At 48.3% G+C, this 27,483-nt stretch overlaps 1 protein-coding gene across 1 annotated transcript; it reads left to right on the forward strand.

The window, feature by feature from the left end:
• The first annotated feature begins 7,157 nt into the window (after nucleotides 1–7,157).
• Nucleotides 7,158–27,483, forward strand: LOC115492553 (TOG array regulator of axonemal microtubules protein 2-like). Its single transcript, XM_072920268.1, has 13 exons — nucleotides 7,158–7,368; nucleotides 8,698–8,855; nucleotides 9,810–9,960; nucleotides 11,067–11,225; nucleotides 13,367–13,499; nucleotides 15,188–15,293; nucleotides 16,024–16,259; nucleotides 17,775–17,927; nucleotides 19,113–19,230; nucleotides 21,506–21,736; nucleotides 22,894–23,242; nucleotides 24,183–24,269; nucleotides 26,423–27,483. The coding sequence occupies exons 1-13, from the start codon at nucleotides 7,158–7,160 to the stop codon at nucleotides 26,656–26,658; spliced, it is 2,328 nt and encodes a 775-aa protein (XP_072776369.1). The 3' UTR covers nucleotides 26,659–27,483.

The following is a 27,483-nucleotide window of genomic DNA, read 5'->3' on the forward strand; positions in this document are numbered from 1 at the left end:
CTTTTTTTCTCTCATGCTGATGCAGGTTGAAATGAAGCTTGGCACAATATCCCTTTTCTTCTCCATTTGTGAAACACGGAACAAAGTCTGGGCAAGCTGATGTTGCAGAGGAAAATCTGCAAATGTACTGGCTATCCTGAGCCTGGAGGATGAAGTTAAACCCAGCCAAAAGCAATTTCTGGAAAGTCAAGCCTGGTGTACATTTTCTTGAGTTTGGCTATGCCAAGTTCACCTCTCACTTATAAAAAAGGAAACAAAAAACTCAAACAAAAACAGACAAAAACCCAAACAAACAAACCCACACAAACCAAAAAAATAAATTAAAAAACCCAAATAAAACCAAAGGGAATGAGGAGTTAGTATTAGTTGTGAGGATATCACAGCAGGCAAATGGCTGCTTCCCACCATGAAAAGCCACAGAAAACAGCTGCTCCAAAATATACCCAACAGGAGAACCATAAAAGTGATACATAGCAACTTTGGGGGCAGCTCCCCATTCAGGTGAAGGATGAGCACACAGTGGTACAGATCCAGCATTTCCCACCCTCCAGGCTGCTCTTTGCTCCTGATGAAAGACCCTTGCAGGACTGTGGCCCCTCTCAGTGCATTATAAATCATTCCCGCAGCTCTCAGTTGAGCCACTGGCCTTTCCAGAGCGAGATCCAGGCACAATCCTACTGCCTGCTGAGCCTCTCTGGGAGATCCTGAGCATCTTCCTGCCTAGAGCCACAGAAGAGCTCAGGCTCTCCCTGAACTGGGTTTTCAGGGGAGGTTTCCATATCCCTGTGAGATGTGTCCAACCCTCAACACATCTGATTTTATGTACAATGATGTGTTTGGGTTCCTTCCCTACTCCTGTGTGCCAGTGCGAAGTCACCCATGTGAATGGAGGGTATTGTGAGCAGGAAAATGCATTCCTGGGTTGCTTTTTTGCTTCACTGTCACTCAGCTGAACAGGGTCCTTATCTTAGAGGGACTTACAAGAATGGGTAGGAATTTTGGCTCTGAGAGGAGCAGAAAGCACATTTTCTGCACCACATTCCCAACAGATGCTGTTTCCCTGGCAAAACAGTGACTGTCATTCCTGTTCCTGGGAAGACTGTAAAGAGCCATTCAGAGATGACAGGTCCACCTGGCCTTTGGCTTTGTGTACCTCATTTCACATGCCCAGTTTCAAGGGCCATGAAAAGAGGCCACCTTTTGCCCTGGCAGTGCTGATCCCTCCTGCTGATGCCCTCCCTCAGCGTGGGAGGAATGCAGAGCTGGTCTCAGAGAGCCACAGGGCTTGAGGGTTCCTGTGTCATTTCCGTGTGTTGGTGACCATGATTGAACCACCTAGTTCTTGTCTCCTATTTATTGAACTCTGGTTGGTTTCTGGAATTGGTGAAGGATGTGGAGCTGCTGGAGCCACTCCAGGGAGACCTTTGAGCTCCTTCCAATGCCTGAAGGTGCTTGAGGAGACCTGGAGAGGGACTTTGGAAAAGGCTCTGGAGGGAGAGAACAAGGGGGAATGGGTTCAGCCTGACAAAGGACAGGTTTAGAAGGAGAGTGGGAAGAAATTCTTTTCTGTGAGATTGGAAAGAGCCTGGAACAGACTGACCAGAGAAGCTGTGGCAGCTCCATCCCTGGAGGTGTTCCAGACCAATTGGACAGGGCTTGGAGAGACCTGGCATAGTGGAAGGCAGGGGGCATGGAATGAGATGGTCATGAGTTCCTTCCTAAGCCAAACCATTGTAGGATTCTATGAGTGGGCTGCTGAACTTGGCCAAAAGAAGAGCTACATTGCCGAGGTGAAGTGAGAAGGGGGATTAGAGCCACCTGTGTTTGCCCTTTAAATCCCTTCCAACATCAATTCTGGGCTCTGTCTCTGGGTATGGGCACAAAGGAGCCTTTGTTGTTCTTCAGTGGGGCTGAAATCTAAATCTCAGTGAGTGCAGCTCAGAGGGTGACACGTGCTGCCGCTGGGGCCACTGTGTGGACTTGTTTTCAGAAAAATGGGAGATGCAGAGGAGAGAGAGGTTCCTGGATACAGTCACTCTACCTACACCTGGAACTGAGGCATCTGCCCAGGGATTTCATATTCACCGACTGGGAAGGAAATCGAATCAGGGCTTGCTAATTTTCATGAAGTCAAACACCTGGGATTCACTTCAGACTTGCATTTTCCTGGAAGAATTCAACACAAGCGCTGTATATTTATACACAGGCACTGGACTTTTCTGTTGTTTGATGAGACTACAATTTGTCTTCCTCTTGTGGTTCCTGCAATCCTTCCTCTCCCGAGGTTTGCAGTTGAATTACCAACCTCTACCCCAGGAATATTCATCTGTCATATTTTGGATATTGTTGTTCTTCAAAGGAAAGCAAACAATGCGATTTGAAGCCAGTCCTCTTCCCAGGCAGATTTGATTGGAACCAAGTCCTGCCTCAGATCCAATCTCATCTCCATTGTTGTGTACGTCTATTAATTTTCCCATCATTGCTTTTCCATTTCTTATTACTATGCAGCTCAGTCTTGAACAACATCATTCAGAACTACACAGAAGTCACATACTGCTGCTTCCCTATTCCTATCTGCTTGTTACCTAATCCCACCCAGCTCTCTATTGAACATCTGCTTTTACCTGGGCTGACAGGTGTGTTTTTTAGCTGAAAATACTGCAAATCAGGGATGCAGAATTTCTCCTTGCTCTGTGAATCTGATCAGGGTCCTTCCAATGTGTCACTGAACATGTGAATTCTCCCTTTCTCCCAACAACCCCCAGTGCTGGTTTTGGCTAAGATAAATCAGACAGCGCTGTTTGGAGTCACTCCCCACCTGCTTTTCCATCTCATGCAGCGGCTGGGGTAGGATGGCTGGTTGGGTTGTGCAGACATTGCACTGCACCTTCCCCTGCTGGTGCCCAGCCTGGATCAGGGCAGGTTGGATGCCACATGGGATCCATCCTTTGCCATGCCATGCGATCCTCCATGCAGTAGGGATAACAAGGCCAGCACTGGGGAACCCCAGGTGCTGCAGCAGTGATATTTTTGGGAGAAACACGGAGCTGTGCATGGCCAGCTTGAAGTCTGCAATGGTGTGAGCACCAGGCCTGCCATGCTGAGCCCAGGGCCACAAGCAGTGCTCACCCTGGCTGGGACATTGAGTCCCAACATGGGATCCCACGGGACCGGGCACGCTGGGATTTGCCCCTGCAGCTCCCAAGTGTGTCCAGAGAGACTGCAAGGAGACAGTGACCTCTGTCAGTGGGACCCCTCTGTGCAGGTCCCCCCACTCCTGGGGTGGCTGTGCCAGCTCCCCCATGAACTTCCCGCCCTGGGAACCTGGAGCAAGCGGAAAACACAACTCTGCCAATGCTGCCTGTGTCTGAAGCAAATGGAAAGCGAACTGGGGTGTGAAAAATCAGGGTTGTTTATTTACAGCTGTGTGCTCTGGTATGGCTTTGTCCAGAGGGAAGGGATGGGAGGTGGCCGTGGGGAGAGCAGCCCAGAGCCCAGCCACACGATTGCCTTTGCAGCAGGGCCAGGACATGCTGTTGTTTTGGGTTTGCCGTGGGAGGCAGGAGGAGGCAGATGAACAACAGCTTTTGCAAATAAAATGTCCAATCAAAGGTTTGGGTACTTGATTTCAGCATTGCTGAGAAAGGGCCCAGTGTATCCCTGACAGGAACTGACCCTGTCTCTGAAGTTTTTGAACAGGTCCTGATTTGGCTCTTTAGCTGGGCCAGAAATGATGGGATATGAAGGAAAGGTGTGCATCTGCCCCTGCTGCCTCCACCCCCATTCCTGGCCATGGCATGGGGGCCCTGGAGGAACTTGGGCAGGCTGAGACCTTCCAGAGAGCAGCAGGGCAGGGAGCTCTGCTGAATTTCCTAAATGCCAGTGAGCCTGAGAAGATGGATGTGTGGGAGCGGGAGAGCAGGGAGCACCCTGAGAGCTCAGCAGCATCTGGGCTCAAAGGCTGCTGGGGAACTGCAGGAGGGAAGGGCAGCAGCAGAAGAACTGAGAGGCTTGAGAAAAGCAGGTTTTGACATGCTGCAGAGTGGCTTTGTGGGGACTTGGCTGGAGATCAGCACTGGCTGTTCGGTACCTTAGGGGCAGGGAGAGAACAGTGATCCAAAGCCACTCCCATGACATCCAAAAGGCCAGAGGAGGCAGTGGCACCTCAGAACATTGAAGGGCTTGATGTCAAACATGTGAATGCCAGCTGGGAATGCAGCCACTCCTGGAGAAAACTGAGCACAAGGGGAGAGGTGGCAAATATGTGACAGGGGCTGTCCCTCACCACATCCCTTCCCTAGGTCACCTTTCCCTGTCCTAGGCCAAGCTGCTCCATACATTTGCCTTTTCCTGCCAGGTCCCAGTGAAATGCATGGCTAATTGTCTTGAGGCATGAGTGGAGGCAAGGCTGGATGCTTGATCTGAGCACTGTGTTCTACTCTTTCCAGACGTCCTTGCTGTATTCCAGTGGGGAGGATATGAAGAAGGGGTCATTGGGACCACCTTTGATCCCCCCCATACGCAAGGCAGTAAGTCCCCCTCTTGGCAGTGCTGCGGGGTCTCTGCAAAGCTCTCTGCAGCTGGAATTCCAGGAGTCCCAGGAGACGAGGTAAGCCAAGGTGTCTGCTGCTGCAGTGTGCTGTTCACCTCCCTCTTCCCATCTCATGTGGTTCTATTGCACAGTCAGGTGTCCCATGTATTTAGGCAAACCTCTGAGTATTCACCATTTTGCCCATCAATGAGGATCCAGCACAATGTGGCAGCCAACACCAATGTCCCAAGAGCAGAGGTGGTCATGGGGAAGAGGTGGCAGGGCTTCAAAGCACCTCAATCTGGGTCCTCTGCTGAACTTGGCTATTGTTTCACACAGAGCTTGGCCAGCTCTGTGTGACTCCTGCAATGGAAAGCTTAAGGAAAATGAATTAGCTCTGCATCCTGTTGTGTTCATGTGTTGCATTTCCTCCTTCATCAGAGTGACCATGCTAAGAGGGTTTGCCTCCTTTCATGATGCACCCATTCCCTCAATTCTCTTTTTACCTCCTCATATGTTCTTTTGTCCTCCATTTTCTCCAGCCCAACATGCAGCAGCAGAAGCAAGGAGGAGAAGTGTGAACATGCAGGTAGGTACAGTGCATGTCTGTCCTAAAATGGCCATTGTAGTCTTGACTCATAGGTGACATTTGGAAAACTTGGTTAAAACCCATTCTTTTTAACATCTCTTTAAATTTGTTTCAATTCCTTGATGGGCTCAGTGGACTCTCCCAGAGCCCAGTTACTGGGAATGTTCTCTGGTGGTGCAGTGAAAATTCCTCCAGTGTGAAGTTTTCAGTGGAAGGGGCTGGAGTGGTACCTTGTGGCCCTGGAAATGCAGTGCAGGATAAGGAAACATTTTTCTCCATCCTGCACATGCCTTTTATCACCCTGTAGCTTTTCTAGTGTCACAATTAGTAGGGAAAATGAAGGTATTTAGCAAGAAATGAGAAATGATCCCACTCCATCCTCCTGCTTTTGAAGCAGGAAACCTTTGCTTGGGGCAATTTCTGAGCTGAACCCTTTGAGATCTGAACGAGATTCATGGACATTTTCTGGGTTTGTATTGGCAGAAATAGGAAAACCTCATCTGACAGAATGTCCTTATAAATTTTCCAGTTAGGGAGAAAGAGCCTTCCAAATGGATGCAGCCTGTGCAAGGTCTGAGTTTGTCATCCTCTGAGAGCACAAGGCCAAAGGCACCTATGGCAGGCTGACGATGACAAATCTCTTCCCCATCTCTCTCTGCCTGTGTCAGTGTTGCAGGCTGAGGCTGGGGGAGGAGATGCCTTCTGCCTTGTCCTCCCTCCCTGCCTTGTGTGATCCCTGACAAGTGGAATTGTGACAGACAAAATGTGGTCTCTTGTGCATCTGGGTCAGCCAATGCTTTCGAGTTGAAAGCCTCAATGACACTGTTGTTGTTCCTCTGCTGTCTCTGGGTGTGTAATGATAGGAGAGATGAGACTTGAAGAAATAATTCTGCTGATGCAGAAAAAGGGATCAGATCCCCTCGTCCCTTTACTCACGGTTAGTTCTGCCAAATCCTGGATACGACCCCTTTGGAATGACTCCTTAATTGCTGATAGGCAGCTGGAATGCTAGGGTGTAGTATTGCTCAGTAGGTAAGGTGACATTTTTTCTGGATTAATTCTGGACTAGAAATGCCTCATCTCATTAAACCTTACCTTTCTCATTTTTATTATTGACCCGAGTATTCTACAGCGTGAAGGAATCCAGTTTTAAGAAAGGTATTGCTCTCGTACTGCTTGGCTGCCATATGAATTTATCCTCTGTGAAGCCATGTAAAGAATTACTTCTCTTAGTTCTCACAGCTCTGCTGGAGAGCATTTCAGAATGACCTGCCCTCTGCTATTATTTCTATTAAGGAAATTTTGAATTTTCTGTATTAGCCAAGATCAGAAATGTTTTGAGGCATGTCATGTTTATGCTGGCTTTGGGTGTCTCTGCTGAAAAGCAAGCAGAGAATAACCCCCCGGAACAAGTAAGGAGAGCAAAAGTAGAACTTTTGGGTGACCGCTTTGTTCCCTTCAAATACAGGCTCACAGAGTACTGGGCACATCTGATGGAGAAAGCAGAGCTTCTTTTAGATCTAACACATGGTGCCATTGTTTGTGTCACAGCACTTCCTTTGTTCTAAAGAGTGATATAAAAATCCCCAAAGTATCAAAACCCAACCTAGAATTGAGTGGGACATGCAGAAACAAAAACGTTGAAAACTACTTTTGGAAACAATCACTTCCTTGACAGTGTCAGATCCTAGAGACCACTGTGAATTTCCAACAGTTTGGAAGGAAAGGGATCCTGTAGTAGTGGGGAGGCAAGGGCAACACATGAAGTAGTCAAACCTTCCTCTCCTGGCTTGACAGCTCCATATTGTTCAGAGAAATTAAATGGATCCTAGTTTCATGAAAAATACAAAAACAACCAATCTTTTCAGTTACTAAAATACACTTTGAAGTCCTCACCCATTAGATGGGTGGATTGTAAAGGGGTGAGTTCAATGAACTCACTTCTTCTCTTGTACCTGAATTACAGCTTCTTCTGAGTCTACAAGAAAAGCCCAGAGGAAGAAGGGAAAGAGCTCTTGCTGTAAGCCAGGACCTGGGATGCCTCTGCTCCCAAGGAAACTCGCTGACCTGTTTGGCTTGGAGAGTCGTGTGCCCAACCTCGGCCTTGGCAATGGAGGTCTCGGCCCCCGGCCGGCTCAGGGGGCCCTGGCCCAGGAGCCTCAGCAGAGGCCACCGAGCAGCGCTGGCCCCAGGGTCACTGCCGGGGAGGACAAGGGGAAGGCTGAGCGTGGCTCAGCCTCACACAGAGGTGAGGGGGGAGCTGGGCCGCTCTCTGGTGGGAGGAAGGGTCCTGTGGCAGCCCAGAGAGCCTGTGCACATTGCCAGGGAACAGCTGTGCCCTGCATGTGCCCCTGCAATGAGCTGTGCTCTGCCAGAGCCCCTGGAGCTGTAGGGCTGCTCAGCCGTGGGGCAGGGAGAGGAGCAGGAGGGTACATGTGCAGCTGAGCCATTCCTGGGAAGCACAGGGCTCTGGGCTCCTGCTGTCCCAGGGCAGCCCAGAGGCCAGGCTGTTCCTGTGGCAGCCCTGTGCAAGTGGGTCAGGGCTTTCCCTTGGCCTGCCTCAAGTGTCTGCTGGCAGGAGCACGTTTCCCTGTGCAGCTGTTTAGAAATTGGCAGGAAATGTGTCCCATGAAATACAGAGCTCCAGATGCTTTAGGTTTGCATTGCAGCCTCTGTTCCATTTTGTGTATCCACTTTGCAGGCCTGACTGACTGCCATGGTCGCAAGGAGGTTACCCTGGGATCAGTAGTTTCCCTGCCAACTTTCCAGATGCTCTTATTCTGGGATCAGTAGTTTTCCTGCCAACTTCCCAGATGCTCTTACCTTCCAAGGCCTTGCCTTCCATCCAGAATTGCCCTCCCTCCTCAAAGCCCATATCTAACTCTCCTTTATTATTAAGCTGACCATTTTCCAAGGGCAAAAAAATCCTGATTTAAAACATTGGTTCTTTTCTACTGTGCTGCCACTTGATTTTATTCTCTGTGAAGCTGTTGTATAGAAGGATTAGTTCTCCAAATTTTAACAGCTCTGTTGAAGAGTATTCCAGAATGAGCTGCTTGCAATAAAAAATCCACCTTTAGTCAGGCTGGCCTGAAAGTGGCCCAATCTCATACAGTTTAGAATGAAAATCCTTGGGGAAAACAAATTATCTAGCGTCAAGAACACAGTTCACATTTGGGTATCGCTCCTGCAAGCCTAGGCTTTTCTTTGAATGTCTTCTAACATATTCCAACAAAGAGAAGAAAATGTTGATCTAAATGCATACAGGTATTACAAGCCAGGACTTTTAGGAACTGGAAAGAAGATGTTTACTAAAATCAGCATGAAGAAGGGCAGATAAGAATCTCTGTCAAGAGCAATCTCCATCTCTGCTCTTTATCAGACACAGAGGCTCTCCAGAATCCAGGGGCGGAGGCCTTTGTCATGCAGCAGGTTTCAGTCTGCTGGCCAACAGAGTAATGTCATGGCCGCTAGCCCATCCCTTGGGAGAGGGCCTAGGCATTGTACCTTGCTGCTCTCAGTCACAATCTCTGTGTCTTCTGAGGGCTCTGCAATCTGGCACCTGTCTTGCCTGTAGCCCAGCATGGTGTTTTTGGGGGCTTGAAGTCTTCCAGAGATTTACACCAACCTTTGCTTTCATTACCAGGCCTCCCACTGAGCCGGGCCAAGGAGATGGATCACCCCAGCAGTCCTGGTCTTACAAGTGACAAAGACCTGAGGGACGGCTTTAGAAAGGTAAGGGATAAGGACAGGGATGAGCAGACTTCCTTTCCAGTGCCTGTTTAGTGCTTAGCCCAAAATGTCACTGAAAATCATCATCTTCCACTCCTGGAGCATGGGGATTCCTTTGGGAATATATTGGACAGTTACAGAGCAATTGCTTGGCTATTTCCAGTGGTGCCAAGGTCCCTGGTTTGGAGATGGTTCTAAAGTAATGCCAGAAGCATTCTTGATGTGCAAAGGCTGTTTCAGAGAAGTTCTGAATGACAGAGCAAGCTACACGTCAGTGCATGTAGGCAAAGTGCATCCTCAGAAGCAGAGAAGCAAAGATTCTAATATTGAGTGTAAGCAAGGCTGCGAATTAAAAGGGGAGAGTTTGATTTTTCCTGATTACCTTTCTGGCTGTATCTCACAGGCCTCTCGTTCTCAAGTTTTCTGCTCATTAGCATCAATGTTTCTGCAACTTGTTTTCACGTGACTCCTCTTTTTGGTCTCAGAGACCAAGTCCTTCAGAGTCCTTCAGAGCTGAGTCCTTCAGAAGCCAGGAAGGGAGAAACAGCTGCAATTCCTGGCCATGAGTGTTAAGCAACAGCTCATTAGCCCTCCTTGCTGGGTATTGCACGTGGTTTTTATTCTCCTGCCATGGCCTGTAGGAACTGAACTGCCTGCTCACTGGCCATGTGAGCTCTTCATCTGTCTTGCAGCACTCCTATGACTTTCATGCTTCAAGCAGGGCTTGCTGACATAGGTTGCAGTTGGAGCAGTGTAGGCTGTGGCACTGAAGTGTTCCACCTCACTGTGTGTAACTGCCAGGGTGAGGACGGGAGACATTCCTCTGAAACTACTGGAATGTGTATGGAGCTGCACTGAAGCCTGTGGCACTCTATGGACTCTGTGCTCAGGATGAGATGTTGTGTCTGCTTTGTGTGTCTCTGCTTACAGTGTGTGATGTATTTCCATTGCAACTAGATCCGTGCTGCATTGTACATGTTGGCTCAGAAGAACTTAGAGCAGAAGGACATAGAGCTTTTGGAAAGAGAGATGAAGAAAAGGAGACAAAAGATAACATCCTTGCAGCTTCTTCCTGAGACAGTTGAGCCCAGGGTTGCAGCTGAAACAAGTAAGTGGTGGCTGCACTTGTGGTCCTTTTTGACCACTTGCTTGCCCTTTGCACAGTGTTGCAGACTGGGGGACTGTTCCAGTTGCATCTGAGTGGAAGCTTGCATACGATTGATTTCCATTTCCCAAAGAAAAATACAGAGGCATGAAGTGTATTGCCCATGGCCTCACTAAGTCAGTGACAGAATATCGGCTTTCCACCTTCACCTCTAAAGTCTTTCAGAGTAGAAAATTCTGTCTTGCAAAGTACACTGGAGCTTCAGACTCTCTCCTGGAGAGAAGCCTCCAGGGAAGGTGAACCCAAAAGAATGCTTTTCAACCAGGGTGCAACCTGGAAGCAAGAAAATCCAACTCCTTCTAATGAAAACACCAGAGATCCTTCTCTGACCACTCCCTGCTGAGGAGCTGGTGCTGTGGAGCTGTGCTGAAGCCCCGAGGCAGTGTTCTGTTGTAGCCCCAGGAGCAATTCCCTGAATCCCGCCTGAGGGGCTCTGACTGCAGGGCTGTGAGCGCTGCCCCGAGGGCGGCAGCAGGGCCCTCAGGAGGCTGCACTCAGCCCGAGGGCATCACGCAAGGTTATCTGCACTTTCTTTTGGTAACTTCCCCTGCCAGCCTCTGAAACAGGAGAACAAAAGCAAAGCAATACTGGTTTTCCTTGTTTCTTAGGGGAAGCATCACTGCAGTTTGGTTTTAAGCTAGAAGAGGATTGATTTAGATTAGATATTAGGGAGAATTTTTTTTATAATGAAAGGGATGAAAAGCTGGAAGGGTTTGCCCAGAGCAGCTGTTGCTGGTCCATCCTTGAAGATGTTCAAGGCCAGTTTACATGGGGCTCTGAGGAGGCTGATCTAGATGAAGATGTCCCTGCTCACAGGGACTGGACTAGGTGGTGCTTAAAGGTGCCTTCCAACCCAAACTCTTCTAGGATTCTGTGATCATTGTCCCATGTTAGTGTTATACTCGGGATAGAGTGGTATACCATTGTTACACTTGAAGTTCTTTGGGATAACAAAGAGATGTTCTCCAGCTCTGGCAAGTTTTCTGGTGCTTTCCATCATCACCCTGTCCAGCGCCTTCCTCCTACAAGCTCCTCTTTGGTCCCTGCAGGCTTTAGCCTCCCACCTGCTGATGGCACAGCTTCTAGAGTGCAGAGAAACCACCCTGGTAGTAGCTTGAAGAAGGTCTTGAGGATGCAGGACAATGTGCCCTTACTGCCCAACATGCCCATCATCCATGCCGTTGGCAGCTTCCCACACAACTCCTCAGGTAAGCCTGCTCCATGACAGCTTTCTCCTGCACGGGTTTTCCTTGCACAAGGAGCACAAACTGCCTCCTGCCTCAGCCAGCACAGCTGGGATCTTGGGTCCATAGCCTGTCCTGAGAATGAACAGCAAATCTACTTCTGAGTTACTCCAGCTTGGTAGTACTGGAGCAGTTGGTTCTTAGAGATCCGCTGGAAAGTTGAGCTGAATAAAGTAGTGTAATGGCCTGATCTCTGGCTTTTGCCCATCCTGATAGTCCAAACTAGAGCACTGGTGCCAGGAGGCAGCTGTGCCTGCAGGGATGAGCTGCAGGGCAGTCTGCCAGGGTGTGCTCACTGTGCTCCTACGAGAACCACCAGAATCAGTTGTCCACTCACCATCTGGGCCCTCTGCCTGTGCTGCTGTCCAGTTCTGCAGCCAGCTTTTCTGCTATCCCAGCAAGGGCTGTCTCTGCATGGCCGTCAGTGGCTGGGTGCAGTCGTGCTGCTGCTCCCAGAAGTGCCCGATGGCTCCTTGCTGCCACCATCCCACGGCCTGCAATGCCAGGAGGGAACAAGCAGTGCCTCCTGTGCCACCCAGCAAACACAGCGGCTGTGTGCAGCAGATGACAGGCAGGAAGGGCTGCCTGCTGCTCCCAGGCTGTTGGCTGCCTGCTGTAAATACTCAGCAGATCGTCCCTAGTGGCTCCTGTCTCTCCTTTGTGGGTAGCCTGCCTGTGCTGTGATCCCAAGTAGGGTGAGATAAGAAGGAAGCTAGGAATGATACTTGGAATGCTCTTTTCTAGTGATGGTGCTTCCATGTTCAGGATTGACCAGAACTAGCCTGACCTGGCTCTCTATCCATAGTGAATCTAGATGTGTGTGTCTACATACTTCTGCAGTGCCATCACTGGTGTCAGTGGCTGGGGTACCTCAGTGACATCCAGACTAGCTCCCGTCTGAATATTTTTGATATTATCATTCCTCCATACATTGTGAGAACATGCAAGGGAGCACAAAAACCCTATGGGGTCTAGAGCAGTTCATCTGGATTCCGTGCAATATCCCACAGAATAATGCACAGAATATACTCCATCATTTTAGACAGAGCAAATGTTTTCATCTACACATAAGAAAATGAGATTTTGAGTGCATGACATGAAATTTTTGATTGACAGTGCTTTTGATGATAAATGGGTTTCATGAGAAATGCATTTATCATCTGATTTTTCTCACACCTTGTAAATTTCTTTCCAAAAAATTCAATTAAGGCAAACCCAGGTCAACTGATTAACAAGAGAGTTCTTCTGCCAGCAATGTGGATCTGTATTTGAATATTCTTATCCTCAGAGTGCATTTGGAAGCTTTTTTTATCAACTGTCTAGCCTGGAAATTGCATTTTTCCACAAGAGAAAGCTTAGAAACTGCTGAGTTTGCAAACACGTCCATTAGATGGCAAATAAATTTCACCTCAGCATCTTTTAAATACAGCCAGTGTGTAGCTCTGAAAGAGTAAAGATTCATGATGCTTGGAAAGAACAAAATCCATAAAGTAATCCCTTCGCAATAGCAGGCTAAAATGTATGTGCACTCAGCTGCCTGCTGTCTAGGATATTTGAGGTCAGTGGACGCAGAGGCGCTGTCAGTGGGAAGGGTCAGGTGTGGCTGTTCCCTGGTAGCTGCTCCGTGGGGATTGAGCCGGGCCCAGCAGGGCTGGGTTGTTCAGGCTTGGCTCGGTGCTGTGGCCAGGCAGCTGCAGGTCTCTCCTCAGGGAGCTGCAGAGTGCCCCATCCTCAGGGCTGGGGGAAATCAGGGCACTGAGACAAGAGAGGCACCTGAGGGGCTCCCTCCTGGCCGGCCAGTCCTGCTGCCGGCCCTGTCTGGCAGGGAGCGGGAGCTCTGCGGCCGCAGGAACTGCCGCTGGCTGTGGCACCTGTGGCACTCGGAGCTGGCGCTGCGGGGCCATGGGCAGGTTTAGCCTGGAGCTGTGCCCAGCCGGGGAGGCTGGGGGAAAGCAAGGAGCCCAAGGTGCCCGACAGCAGGGAAGCCTCTGCCCCAGTGCCCGTGTGTGCCCGTGGAGCCCTGGCTGGGAGATGGCTGCAGGCCGCTCCATGGCGGGGTGCCCCGCCCGGGGCTGCAGCGCCCATGGCCGACCCTGTCCTTACAGTGACCTCGGAGATGGCCGCTGGTGCCCAGCACCGAGAGCAGCCGCGCCGTGGGACTGTGCAGAAGGACACGGCCTCTGCAGACCCACAGCAGTCCTTGCAGGAGGCACTGTCCTTGCTCGGCAGCGATGACTGGTAAGAAAGGCCCCGTTCACTCTGTGTCCCTCTTAGCCTTAAGGCTGGTTAGAAGTGAGTCTTGCTGGTGCCTCTGAGCCCCGAGAGCCCAGAGTGCCAAAGGGCACTGATAAAACCATTGCAGAGCAGTGAGAGGATAAAGATTTGAGAGCAGCCTTTTCTCAGCCTTGCTCTGCAGCAGTGCTCCAGCTGCAGCAGGTCTGTGCTGTTTCCTCCATTTGCCTGCTGCTCCATGGGGCTGCAAAGGCAACCTTGAGGGTAGAGAGAAAGCTCTGGAATGAGATGATTTGCTGGCTGAAGGCAGAGCAGGATGACAGAAGTTCTGAGTGTGGAGATTTGGGTGCCGTGGACCACTGGCCCAGTGGGACTGAGTAAGATTCCTCTCTGCTCCCACTGCTGCCAGCAATGGCAGGTGACAGGGTCTCCCTGTGACCTCCTGCTTGGCAGTCCCAGAAGCAGCTCCAGGGAGTTCCTCCAGGGACTTGTGCTTTCAAGTCCCTCAGCCTGTCATTACTCCTGAAGGGCTCATGGCAGAAGAGAAGGAAAAAGAAATAAAATCCTCTAAGAATCTTGTACTTTTGAATTCTACTTTTTCCTTCTCACTGCTTCATATGGGCCTGAGATGTTTTGTCAATACTCACCACGTGTCTTGAAATTATACACAGGCAGAGGGAGGCCCAGAGGTGATAACCCTCCAAATGATAGGTCATATTGGTTTTCCTTTTGATGTCTTTTTGATCACTCTCTGGTGGAGGCTTCATTCACACAGGGTTAAGGACTCCATTCACACAGGGTTAAGGACTCCATTCACACTGGGATAAGCATGAAAAATCTGCCATGATGTATCTCCTCGTGCAGTCTCCTTTGTTTTGCCCTTTCTCTTCTGCTTTCTCTTCCCCATTTCTCTTTGGTGCCCTGAGAGGTGCAGAGAGCTCCTGCAGGTGTGGGGGGTCAGGATGACACTCAGGGGTGTCTGTGGGATCTGTCACCAGCCCTGTGCTGCAGCCCTGATGCCTCACAGACCTTCCTATAGCTGAGGGCCTGCGCAAAGCAAGTGCTGGGAGACAGAGTTGTTTGCACCTTTTAAATAACATGTTGCTGTTGTGGGGGTTGTTTTAGGTAGGGGGTTTTGGGAAAAGCCAGAGTTTCAACAGTTCTTGCCCAGGGGTGGTATCTTCTGGGACATCCTGCTGCTTTTTTGAGGAACGTGTGAGCTGGAGTGGAGGGGGTGACAGGGAGGCCTAGATTGCAGAGTGGAAACTCAGCTCCAGAGTGCCAGTTCAGACTCCCCCTGCGGAACTGCCTGCTGGGGCTGACAAAGAAGGAAAATGTCCCAGGAACAGCCCCATGGAACTGTGTCTCAGGGACAGGTACAGGGAGGTGACAAGAAACAGCAGCATGGTCCGGTCTCACAGCTTCTAGGAAGCAGTGACAGAGGGGCATCATGTGCCAGAGATTTCAGAAAGCTGTCTTCTTAAATGGCCACAGATGAAAACTCTGAAACGCCTCTAGTTGCCTCTTGGATCTGTGTATGCTTTTGACAGCCACAGTATCCTGTGGCAATGCGTTCCATGATTTCATGAAGTACTCCTTGAAAGGCACATCCCATTGTTCAGCTGAGCTGCCAGCCTGGTCATTTCAGAGGGTGCTGCCTTGGTGGAGAGAAAAATCAATCTTTTGCCTTTCAGGGAACTGAAGGAGAAGGGACTCTTCAACATCAAACACCTGGCCTGGTCCCATTCAGAGGTCCTGCTCTGTAGACTTCGTGACGTTTGCTTGGCAGTTACCAGCGAGGTGAGAACATTCTTCTGAATTGTCCCCCATGCTTCAGACATGGTGTGTAGAGTAGGTATGTGCTTCTTCATCTCCATGTGTGCTCAGGGTCTGCCTTCATTTCTGGTTTTAGACCTTCTGTTTCTAATGTCTGCCAGCTATCTGTAGGATCTGTGTGTACATGGAGCTGTATTTACTGTTAGGTTGGGTATCTGACACTCGTCTTTGAGTGAGGTGCCTTTATAATGCAATGTGCAAATGCAGAAATGGAGGCACTAATGACGTTTTTTGTCAGAGTCCCAGTCTCTGCCCAAGCTGTAATTCAGCAAATTAGTCTGTAGGTGTGTGCCTGTGTTTTCTGTTTCCTGGCTGAGTGCTTCAACTGCTGGTGTTGCTTTTTTGAGCTGGAGGACCTGACTCTTTTATCTTTATGACTTGTGCCTTTATGATTTGAAAGCAGCCCTTGCTTCAGTTTTCTAGTAAAAGGGCCTAAAATCGAAGCCATAGACATTTTAGAAGGGTGAAGTAGAACACTTTAGCGAAATTTTTTTTTTAGGCCTGCAGTATGCAGGTCTGAGGCCAGAAATTGGTGCCAGAGTAAGTGCTTTTCCGTGCTTTGCTCTTCTGCCCTTATTGTACTTTTATGTTCCTCTGGACACAGTGGGATGTTGTCATTTCCTGGGACTTCTTTTGAAGGCAAGTGGTTTTCTTTTAAAGGTGATTCTTATGTTTCCCCTCATGACTTCCCCAGGTGACCAACCTCCATTCCAAGGTGTCCTACTCTGCAATCGTCACTCTGGCAGAGTTCTTTGCGACCTTGAAGAAGGACATGGACTCTGAAGTGGATGAGGCTGCTCGGGTCCTTCTCCAGATGGTGTGGAACTCCCCAGAACTTGTTCAGAAAGCAGCCTGTCAGGCCCTGGGGATCATGGTGGAGAATGTGACTCCTGCACGAGCAATGGCTGCTCTCATGGACATAGGAGTCAAGTAGGTTCTTCCTCTTTTAGTGATATTCTTCACCTTCTAGCGTGTGGGAGGGGGAAGGGATGAGAGAATGGGAATGGTGGGAGGGAAGGGTCCTGTATCCTGCATCTTCTGTGAATTCAGGGGCTTGATTCGCCGATCAACCTCATTTCTTTCCTTTTGTAACCTGTTTCTGCCCTCCTGCAGCCTATTAGTTCTCAGAATCACAGAAGGGTAGAATATGGACAGCTGGAAGGGGCCCATCAGGACCATTGAGTCCAGCTCCTGGCCTTGCACAGAACAGCCCAAGGGTCACACCAAGTGCCTGAGATAGTTGTCCAAGTGCTTCTTCAACTCTGTCAGGCTTGGTGCTGTGACCACTGCCCTGGGGAGCCTGTTCCAGTTCCCAACCACCCTCTGGGTGCAAAACCTTTCTCCTGATACCCAGACTAAAGCACCTCTGACTCAGCTTCCTGCTGCTTCCTGGAGCTCTCGCAGTCTGTCAGATTTTCCTAGAGGTGGTGACTGCTGGTAAAGTGAAAGTGCCTGCAAAGGCTAAGGATAGAGCCTTGTGCTTTTGTGGGAAGAGGGACAATTGCAATTGCAGCTGTCAGTGGTGTCTGATATTTCACAGCCCTAACCACAGAGGCCCTGGGAAAACCATGTCTCCTCATGATGCCATTACCTGGAGAAATAAGGAGGGTACTTGCTGAGGCGAGGAGCACATGGGGGAGAATCTGCTGGGTGTGGCAAAGCCTGCACAGCAGGTGCAGCTCCTGCCAAAAGGAGTCTTGTATGACTGTCCTGGCCATAGGACTCTACTTTCTATTCAAATTGGTGTTTCATTTTAGCCTTGACATGATGAATCACTTTAAAGGCACCTTCACAGGCCAACTGCCGTGGGACAGTTGAAGCAAATGCTGCCTTAATTGTTGGTGCTGGGCTGATAGTTGCCAAGAGACACTTTCTCTAGAACAAGACAACCTGGCTAAACTGCCTGCCACCCTTTCCTCAGCTTTGGAATAGGGTAAAACATTCAGATGTTTCCCTTGCCAAGCCTCACAGAAGAAACAGGCTGCATTGCTGGATATTCTGCAACTTGACAGCCCACAACATGTTTTCCCTGCATTTGTTTTTTCCCAAAGGTCTGCAGATTTGGGGACAACCGGGTGGAAAGAGCCTCAATCCTGCTGCAGCTCTGTGTAGTGGGTGCCCTCTAATGGGTCAGAATTGTCCTTCATTTCTAAATAATTCATATGTAATCTATTTCTTTAATCTTTCTCAGAGTAAATACTGTGAAAGAAATGGAGTATCAGATGGTGCAGGGAGACTGAATTCCTCCCTCTTCCTTGCAGGCAGTCCTTCTGTACAATGCTAACGTTGTGTTTACCTGAGGACTGAACCTTCTACAGGTGTCTCAAGTTGCAGGGAGAAGCCAGGCCTCCTTCCCCCAGCCAGGACAGGGAGCAGGCTCTGGCCAAGGCCTGTGCTGCTCTTGCTCCTTCTCCCTGTGCCCAGGGTTTGCTCTCTTCTTCCCAGGAGCCGCCATGCCCAGGTGCGGAAGTGCTCGGCCAAACTCCTCCTGTCCTTGGTGGAGAGAATTGGAGTCACGAAGCTGGCAGGCACAGCCAGGGCTGAGGGGCTGGCACACGTGGCAGGGAAGCTTGCTCAGGACTGTCACCAGGACACAAGGTAATGATCTTCATTTCACCTCCTGAAAGAGGAAAATCGTTTTGTGTCTGGCTATAAAGGTAAAACCACAAAAGAGTGGGAACTAAAGGAAATAGAAGTTGCCACACTGTGTGAATAAGGGTCATAGCATCATGGAATATGCTGAGTTGGAAGGGACCCATCAGGGTCATCAAGTCCATCTCCTGGCTACGTGCAGGACACTCCAAGAGTCACTCCATGTGCTTGAGATCATTGTGCAAACGCTTCTTGAGTTCGGTGAGCCTTGGTGCTGTGCCCACTGCTCTGGGCTGCCTGGGAAATGACTGTAGTGGGTAACCTGAGGTTGGCCAGCAAAAAGGAGCATTGCCAACTTCCTGTGGCTTGAAGGATTCTTTACTGAGATCCAAAGAGTTCAGAGTAGCCAGTCCAAGAGTTTTGTTTGGCCTTAGGTGCACAACACAAAGCCAAAGTGTTGACTAATGGTCATCACTGAAGGATCCCAAACATCTGTTTCTCATTAACTTAAGACTTTCCTAGAAATATTTCAGAGGTCTTTAGCCAACATATTCAGTCATTCTAAACCTGTTCTGCAGATTTCTACAATGCTGTTATCTGTGGCTCAGTGACCTCCAGATTTCTTTTGCAAGAAAATTGTGGTTTCCTAGTGACAAAATCAACCCAAACCACCAAAATCCTCTTACTTGGATGGTGAAATTCCCATTAATAGCTGCCAAGAACACCAGAGCAACTAGCTGTCCCTGTGCATACATATAGCATAGAATAATCAATAGGATGCATGAGATGTTTTGTCCTGGCTTCCCTCCCAGTTAAAGAAGGGCAAATTATTGTGCAATGGCAGCAGGACACTGCTAATAGGCTCTGACAACACAGCAGATGTGTTTTGCTTGTTCCCTGGGATCTTTGATCCCACAGAAGCACACCCACAGTTTCAGAGGGAAATGGTATTTTTCTGTTGCCCCACCTTCTCTTGCCTCTTGTGCTCAGCTGACAGCACTGTGCAGTGTCAAGAGGAAGTACATCTCCCTCTTTGCTGAGTAGGTAATGCCTTCTCATGCAAGGATTGCACCTGTTGAGTTTAAGGTATCAGCCTCTACTGTTAACATTCTTCCTTTGTTTATTCACTTTTCCTTTGTGTCCTCCCTTCCTCCCTCCCTTCCTTCTGTCATTCCTTTCATCCTTCCTTAGGCATTATGGACAGGAGATGGTGAAGCTATTGCTCAATCATCAAAAATTTCAAAGGCTTTTGGAACAATTTCTTTCCACCTATGATCTGGAAGATATTCTGACAAGAATTAAGAAGAAAGTAAGTGCTTGGCAGGAGAAATGTCTCCTTTGTGCAAGTATTGCCACTGCTAATATGAGATCAAACACAGCCAATCTGTCTTTATGTCATTCCTCTTGTGCTGAATCATTTTGCTCCGGGCAATGAGCTGTTAATCCTCAGCCTGTTCATCTGCAGACCACAAAGGAACTGATATTATTAGGGAAAAAGTGGGGTTTTGAATATTTTAAATATCGGTCACAAAGAGGAAAGGGAAAGAGGAGAAAATGGATTTATATTTAAGCGTAAGCCCCCCCCACCCCACCTGCTGCAGTCTCCCTACTCTGCCCCCAGGAAAGCAATTAAGTGAGAATAGTGCTTCTGAAGATAACAGAGTCTCTGCAAAAGACACCCGAAGTAGTAGTACCAAGAAAATTTCCAAATCTACAAAAGATGTCCAAGTTAATCCTGGTTACTACAATTACTGTTTGTCTTTTGGGAATACTGCCCTGCTGTCAAGCCCTGTGGAACTGGAAGAAGCTTGGTGAATTCAGCAGCATCCAGTGGGAAATCCTTTGTTTGTTAGGGGGAGGATTTTATTTCTTTTAGTGACATTAGAGAAGGGAGCGTGCCTTTGTGCAGGCCCAGGGAGAGTGAGTGTTGAACCAAACTGACTTCCAACACAGTGAGCCAGCCCCCAAAGAGTCCAATTTTTCCTGTTGCTTCCTTTAAGAAAACCCGTTGCCTACCTGTTGCATTATTTCCATTTATGCTCAAGACTAATGAATTTGGGATTTTAGACTTCTGCTCAGTCTGGTAGCGCACATCACCTGCCTCGGGCTATTGAAAACAAAGAGTTGGCATCACTGAATCTCTGGTCTGTTTCCATCTGTAAGTTAGGATATGTTTCCCTAAGCCTTGGTAGCAGTGATCCTGGTTCCAACTTGTGTTTTAAACAGGGAATCTCCAATTTTATATTCTAAAGATTGACGGGGTTTCTCTGCATCTTTGTAGGGGATGGAAAACCAGAGGGGTGAATGCCCATGTGTCAAGGAGCTGGTGAAGAAGAGGAACAATGGCTCGAAGAAGCCCCAGGCCACATTGTCTTCTGCTAAACGGTACTGAGCACTTCTGTTAGATGTGACAAAGAACATGAAAAGCTTTACGTGTCTCTTCCTCAGGAAAATCTTTCTGGCAGAGTGACTAGTTCCACAGATTGTTTCCTTTCCCTACAAATGGTCTATGCTAAAAAATTTCTACCTCTGCATTATGCTGAACACAATTTCAAAATTCAAACAGGGTTTTTTTTTAATCTGAGTGGAGTCTTTTTGGGTGTTTTGATGAGAAGGCCCAGTCTAGAAGCAAGATGCCATACCACAAAGATGCAGTTCTCATCCATGTGGTTTGGCCTGGCTGAATCATGGCTTTCTTACACTAAAACAGTATCAAGTTTGAGTAGTAAGTAGCAAGGCAATTCCTGAGCAACTTTGGTCAACAGGTGTCTCAAGGTGGACTTTTTGTTTTGATATTCTTGTCCTTCATATAATTTGTTTGATGGACAGCATGTTTTGTTTTTTCATCTTGTGCAATCAGCATTCAAGACAGGAATTTGGTCCTTGCTGTCTCTTCTTGGCAGTTGCAGAGCTACTTGTACCTGTTCTCTGATAACAGAGGGGATTTAGTTAGCTCTGTCATGCTCAGCGGTGACAGGAAAGTGACCACATGCCTTAGTGGCATAGCTAGCATCTTCCCATGCTCATGGAAGAGACAGGTTGATCCAGGAGAATTGTTCCCAGTGGGGTTGTTAAGCTGTGCATCTAGTCTCTAGGGAAGCAAATGAAATGTGAGCGCAGTTCTGGGATGTCTGGCTTCTGTTTTTATCTCTGTTACTGATTTTCTGAATCATTCAAATATGGCCCTGTTCATCTGTTCAGATGCGTCTGAGCTATTTTTTCCAGATTGTTGTGCCAGGTTGTAGAGACACTTCTCCAGAGTGATGAGTTTTCCTTATTATAAGACACACACGTCCCATATGAGGAGGCATTTGAACTTGGAAGTAGCATCTCTCTTTCTCCACAAAGCAATGTGACCTGTGTGCCTTGGAAGCCATCAGAAGATAGATCAGATGCATCTCATCCTTGGTTTTCCTGAGTGAGGACTGGCGAGAATGTTACGTGCATATTGTCTCCCATAGTGATTGGCATGAGGCCCATATTGTTCGTCAGAGCCTCATGATTTTCTAGCTTGAAATCACATAATTAGGAAAGCTCCTCAAGATGTTTTGCTCACAATTAACTGAAGGTGTTATCACCAACAGGTTCCTAATTTGGTTTTATTTGCCAGGGTGAAATCTACCTCTGATGGACGCCTCCTACACGGTGCAAAAGCCCAGGTGACGTTGCCTCCAGCTGTGGAAGAAACGGAGCTGCTCCAGAGGCTTTACAATCTCCTGAAAGCCAAGGGCTTTCAGACACGGATGGAAGGAGTGGCACTCCTCCAAGACCTGTGCAAAAGCAGCCCCCAGCTCATCTCCACTAACATTGTCCAGGTGTATAGGGCATCTTCATTGTTCCTTTCCTTTAGCTCCTTTCCTAAGCCTGTAGCAGTAAAGTTAATTCAGTGTGTCTTGACACTCCATTCTGGCTGTTTGGGACACGCTGGTCCCTCTTACTCAGGCAAATTTAATTCAGGTCCAGGCTTCAGGACAAGTTATTTCAGTCCAGCTGTATTTGTCTGGCAGATGCCTGTTGATGCTGTTCATCACCAGATGATGACACAATTTTCTGCTGGTCTAACTGCTGCTCTCTCGTATTCCCAGTTGGGTTAAGTGCAGGGAATGCAGCCACTGAAAGCATGACAATTATTCTCTAGACCAAAAATGGATTTGCATAGGAAGAGAAGTATCAGGCTAGGTTGGTTTAAACCCATTTTTTAAAAAAGAATACTTCTATATAGTCCATCTTGTCTTGTACAGGCACAACTCTGGCTACTCATTTGCATCCTTGTTCCTATTCCTCTTGGTAAAGACAGTGCTCACCCTTCTTTGGAGAAGGAGGAAAACAGCTAAGGACACATCTCTGCCTTCTCCTCCCAGTAGCTGCTTTTCCCCCTTTTCCAGGAAAAGGTGCCTGATAATGGGGCTGTCAAGGGACTGAACCTGCTCTAATGAGAGCTGTAGAGCAGATTGAATTTCAGAAGTCTACCTGTTACTTAGAGAGATGGTCTGGATCCTGGAAGAGTTGATCAGAGCCCTGCACTTCTCCAGACCCTGGTTCTGAGACAAACAAAAGAAAACTTAGATCTCCTCCAGCCATAGTTTTGGCAAAATCATCATTGCCCTCAGTACTTGAGGAAACTGTGTAGAAAACCAGACATTGTAAACATCTGCTTCCATACTTCTAAAGCAAACGTAGTCTTTTGCATTAATAAATGGAATTGATGTAATGATTTATAGATGGAGAGAAATACCATAGGAACGATTCTGTCCCCAACCAAACCTCTTAAAAACAGAAGAAAATCTTTCAACCAGCATGAGGTTGCGCCACCATTCCAGTGAGTGGCCCGCAGGAAAACAGTGACATTGTGCAAACAAGTGCTGACCTGACAGAAAGGATCACTTTCATCTTTTACATTGCTAACTGCTACATCCACTCTTCAAACAAGGGCATTTTAATCCAGCTTTCATGTTGTTTGTTCTCTTCACAGATTTTTGATTATTTTGTCCTGAGAATATCTGACAGCCACAAAAAAGTGAAGCAGAAGGCGCTGGACGTGCTGGCTGAAATCACAGGGATCCTGAAAGATGCCTTGAACCCAGTGATCATTGGTTTGGTGGAAGGAATAACAAAGAGCCTGAACTCAAAGGATCCCAGGGTTCGTGCCGCAGTTGTGAAAGCACTGGACGAATCCATTGCTCATTTAGGTAAGGCTGAGCCCCGGCATGGACTCTCCTCAACTGCATCTCTGTCTCTCCGACACAAGAGAATGCTGAGTGCCTTGATAGCTGCTGTTGACTGTGGAACGCTCCAGCTGACACCCACCAGAAGCTCTGGAGGTGCAGCCCTTATGCACCAGTCTCCCAACAGACTTGAATGTGATCAGCATTTCCCAAAAGTCCCAGGAGCCCTTGGCTCTGTGCTGTTTGTCTGAAGAGCGAGTCCCGGACTACAGCTTTGCTACAATTCAGAGGCAAAAGGGGTTTTTGAGTTTGCTTGGGCCCCGTTTGACTTCCCAAATGAATAGCTTTGCTGTTGGCATGAAGGGACACTGACCCATCAGAGCTTCTGCAGAGCAGCCACCTGGAAGGCTCTGCATTGTAGGCATTAGCTGCCTATTTTCCACTTTTCTTCTTTGTCTTCTATTTCAGAGGGGAACTTAAGATTCACCAAGTTCATTTCTTTATAACAAAGAGGTGTAAACCCAGCCTTGTTCCACATGTTGTTTTGCATGGAGCAAGACGGCTAGAGTGAATAACTATATAGGCAAGGGCTGCTCTAAATTCCTTTGCCATGCAGATTTATGTCAGCTCTGAAAATGATGCACTGGGGAAATATGCCTGGAAAAAAAAGTGTTGAAGAGGCAGCTCTTGAAAGGGAGTTTGCACTTTCTCTTCCTCAGCTGCTCTGTGAACTCAGGAACTGCCTGACTCAGTGCCTTTCTGTGTCCCAAGGATGGGGTCCTTCCTTTTTGCTCTGGGATGCAAAACCTTTTCACTGCTTACATGTGACTGAACTCTTGAGGTCCCTGATGAGAAATGTTTGAACATAGCTCCTGGTACAGCAGACAAGTTTGAATTTACAAATGTGAAAGGAGAGCTTTTCTTTTGGAATTTAAAGCCCTGCCAAGTAGGCTGGAAGGAAAGAAGAAAAGGATTCAAAAGTCAGCAGAAATGTACTTTAGTTTATAAAATGGGGTTACCCCTGCCCTTTCCCTCCCCACTGTCCTTCCTGCTATGACCTCAGAAGAGTGAGCAGAACCATGTGTTTCACTTGTAGATAAAGTATCCCTGCTGAAAGAGTTCAGCTACCAATGGAGCCAACTGAGTGGCCAAGCTCTGCTGGATGTCGCGGAGCGTATCACAGGTACGGCCTCCCCTTGGAAGCCAAGAGGTCTTCCCAGGGAGCATTTACAGGGAATGCCTGGGATCAGAGAGCAGAGTAGCTCCTCCACATCAGGAGGTGCTGAGCTTGTCGCTCCTGCCCAATGCCCAGGGCAGGTGTCTCTGGCAGGTTTTCCCTGGCTGCTGCAGAGCTGTGCAGCATCTGAGATGGGGGCGGCGCTGGGCCTGGGGGCTGAGCTCTCACTGGGGCAGCTCAGAACCACCTCCAGGATAGGAAGGGGCTAAAAATACCCCAGCTGGCTCCTCTCCTGGGAGCTCAGGGACATCTGTGATCTTTCAGGGAAAACCGTGTCAAATGCTGTTTCAGGGGATCAGTATGTGTTGTCCTCACAGAATTCTTGTTTTTCTCTTGGAAAGTTTTGAGGCTGAACCGGGCAGAGCCCGGGGGTCACAGCTTAGGTCAAAAGTCAACAGACATATTAGAGGCATGGATTTAGTGCAAGGCAGCCTTTGGGGGCACAGGGGCAGAGGCAAAGTGCTGAGGCTCCCTGGCTGTGCTGTCCAAGTGGCACTGGACTGAGCATTTCAGGCTGTGCAAACAGGGTCTTCCTGTGTCAGAACTGTCCAAAATGCTACAAAGGCACCTGAAAATTGATTCCTCAGAGGAGCTTTCTATGTCAGCAATAGGCAAAGAATGGAAAAACGATAATCTCAATATAGAGAAGACGATTGATAGCCTTGCTTTAGCTGGGTTAATGGCACTGCTAATTATGCCAACATCTTTAAACGCAAGGTTTAATACACTTTGTGTCTTCATTAGGAATCTCAAAAGGGCATGTTCAGTGATTGGGAATGTCAAAGGCCCTTTAAAGAGCATTTGAATAAAGTAGATCTCCAGCAATAGGGAATTTAGTTTGGCAGTTATTTTGATCTCTTTTTCAAATTAAGGAGTTAACCATAAATCAGGACTAGTTTAGAAAAAGCAGATGTTCTCTCTGAGATTTAGTAGGAACAGACAGCTGTTCCTCACCTTCAGTACTCACTTATGTCTTCAATTACATTTAAACTCAAATGAATTCCCATTTTAAAGTGGGTACCATCACCCTTTTCCTGCTTAGTAGAATTGGGTTTGGGTACTTTCAGGAGCTGTTTCAATGTTGATGACTGCTGGTGGATTAACAGTATAGAGAAAATGAAGTCTCTTCCACCAGAGAATAAGAAATGGCTACTAGATAACATTTTGCCTGATCAGAAAATAAGAATGGTCTCCAGAGCATATCAGGTTTTGATCTCTCAGCCCAATCTGCCATGCAAGGAGCCTGTTGGTAGTAAATTTTTGTCTGTGTTTGATATAGTTGAGTTTAGAAAATGAGCAGAGAGCAGATTTCAGAGACAATATGAGAAAACACTTGTGGTTTTGTTACATTTCAGTCCCCTGTGTAGCGTTTTTCTCTCTCTGTGTCCCTATTTCAGTGTGCATTATGAAGAAAAAATGCCATTAACATTGGGAGGGGAAATGGCATTAAAATGCCATTTTAAAATGTGGAGATGCTGAAATGCCCCGTCAGTGGGGTCTGGGTAATTATCTAAGACACCCTGAGGTTTGAAAAAGGTCTTTGTTGGAAGCCACAAAAGCATTCTGCCAAAGACGTTTCTAATCCAACCGTCAAGCAGCAGCCATCTCTGGTGGGCTGGAGCTTTGAAGGGTGTTCTAATACTGCCCTTTGCTGTGTGCCACTGAGCAAAGGGAAGAGCCAGATCTGGCACTTGACATCAAAGTTACAATAATGGAATCATCCCTTTTATTAGAAATCTCTCCATTTCCTCTCTACGGTGCATTTCCAAATCTTCAGTGTGGGTTTAGACAACTTCTTAATGGAAATAAAAGGCACTTTGGCATTTCATTCATTGTTCATGCAGAAAGAGATTGTGAAATAATGTAGTAAAGGTACGAAGTCTGCCACAGGGACAAGGCTGTGGTTGGAGAAATTAGTCCTGAGGGGTTGGTGGTTCTGTTTCAAGGATGATCAGCCGCTTTGCCCATTTCTGGATCACGGGGCTCTGTGTGCTATTTTGCTGATCTTAGCCAGGGAGGCTTCCAAGAAGCAAAAGCAGAGGTAGATCCTTGTTTGCATTGAGGCTGGTGGGTAAGAAGCTGTGCCTCTCTCCCGGCAGTGCTTGTGGAGTGGGTTTATGCCAGGAGCCCTGAAGTCGTCGAGCAAGACGCCCTGCCCGTTCTCTGGTCCTTCCTGGAGAACAAGGCGCTGCCTGTCCGAAGCGCCAACGTCCGCACGGTGGCCACCGAGCTTGCCCTGGCCCTCTACGAGGTGATGGGCACCAAACTGAAGAAGTGTGCTGCCAGCAAGCCTCCACACGTGCAGGAAAACCTGTCCAAAATGTTGGGCTGGTGAAGGTGAGATGTTCTCCAGAGAGATGACCAAGTGCTGAGTTGGACACCTCCAGATTTGCCTTTTTAGCTGTGCCAAAAATGACAACATACTAAGGAAGGGTGTGCATCTGCCCCCGCTCTCTCCATCGCCCATCCTAGTCATGGGGCCTGAAACAACTCCAGACTGAGGACAAGGGGAAGGCTGAGCGTGGCTCAGCCTCACACAGAGGTGAGGGGGGAGCTGGGCCGCTCTCTGGTGGGAGGAAGGGTCCTGGGGCAGCCCAGAGAGCCTGTGCACATTGCCAGGGAACAGCTGTGCCCTGCATGTGCCCTGCAATGAGCTGTGCTCTGCCAGAGCCCCTGGAGCTGTAGGGCTGCTCAGCCGTGGGGCAGGGAGAGGAGCAGGAGGGTGCATGTGCAGCTGAGCCATTCCTGGGAAGCACAGGGCTCTGGGCTCCTGCTGTCCCAGGGCAGCCCAGAGGCCAGGCTGTTCCTGTGGCAGCCCTGTGCAAGTGGGTCAGGGTTTTCCCCTGGCCTGCTCAAGTGTCTGCTGGCAGGAGCACGTTTCCCTGTGCAGCTGTTTAGAAATTGGCAGGAAATGTGTCCCATGAAATATGGAGCTCCAGATGCTTTAGGTTTGCATTGCAGCCTCTGTTAAACTTTGTGTCTCCATTTTGCAGATCTGACTGGTCACAGTCATACTGAGGAGTTTTCTCTGGACACTTCCAATGTTCTCTTACCCACAAAGTCCTTGTCTCCTGTCCAGAAGAAATCTCTTTCCTCCAAGCTCAGGAAGAAGCTGTTGCCTGCCTGAAGAGTGTTTAAAGAATAGGATTTATGCTTTAGT

The sequence above is a fragment of the Taeniopygia guttata genome, chromosome 31 (genome assembly GCF_048771995.1).
Source record: "Taeniopygia guttata chromosome 31, bTaeGut7.mat, whole genome shotgun sequence".
In the NCBI taxonomy this organism is placed as follows: Eukaryota; Metazoa; Chordata; class Aves; order Passeriformes; family Estrildidae; genus Taeniopygia; species Taeniopygia guttata.

What these genes read in the sequence shown, in the direction of transcription:
- LOC115492553 (XM_072920268.1), top strand. Translation starts at nt 7,158, where the DNA reads ATGCCTCTGCTCCCAAGGAAACTCGCTGACCTGTTTGGCTTGGAGAGT. An exon ending in TGAGGGACGGCTTTAGAAAG is followed by an intron (nt 8,856 to 9,809) that starts GTAAGGGATAAG and finishes CATTGCAACTAG; the next exon opens with ATCCGTGCTGCATTGTACAT. An exon ending in GACTGTCACCAGGACACAAG is followed by an intron (nt 17,928 to 19,112) that starts GTAATGATCTTC and finishes ATCCTTCCTTAG; the next exon opens with GCATTATGGACAGGAGATGG.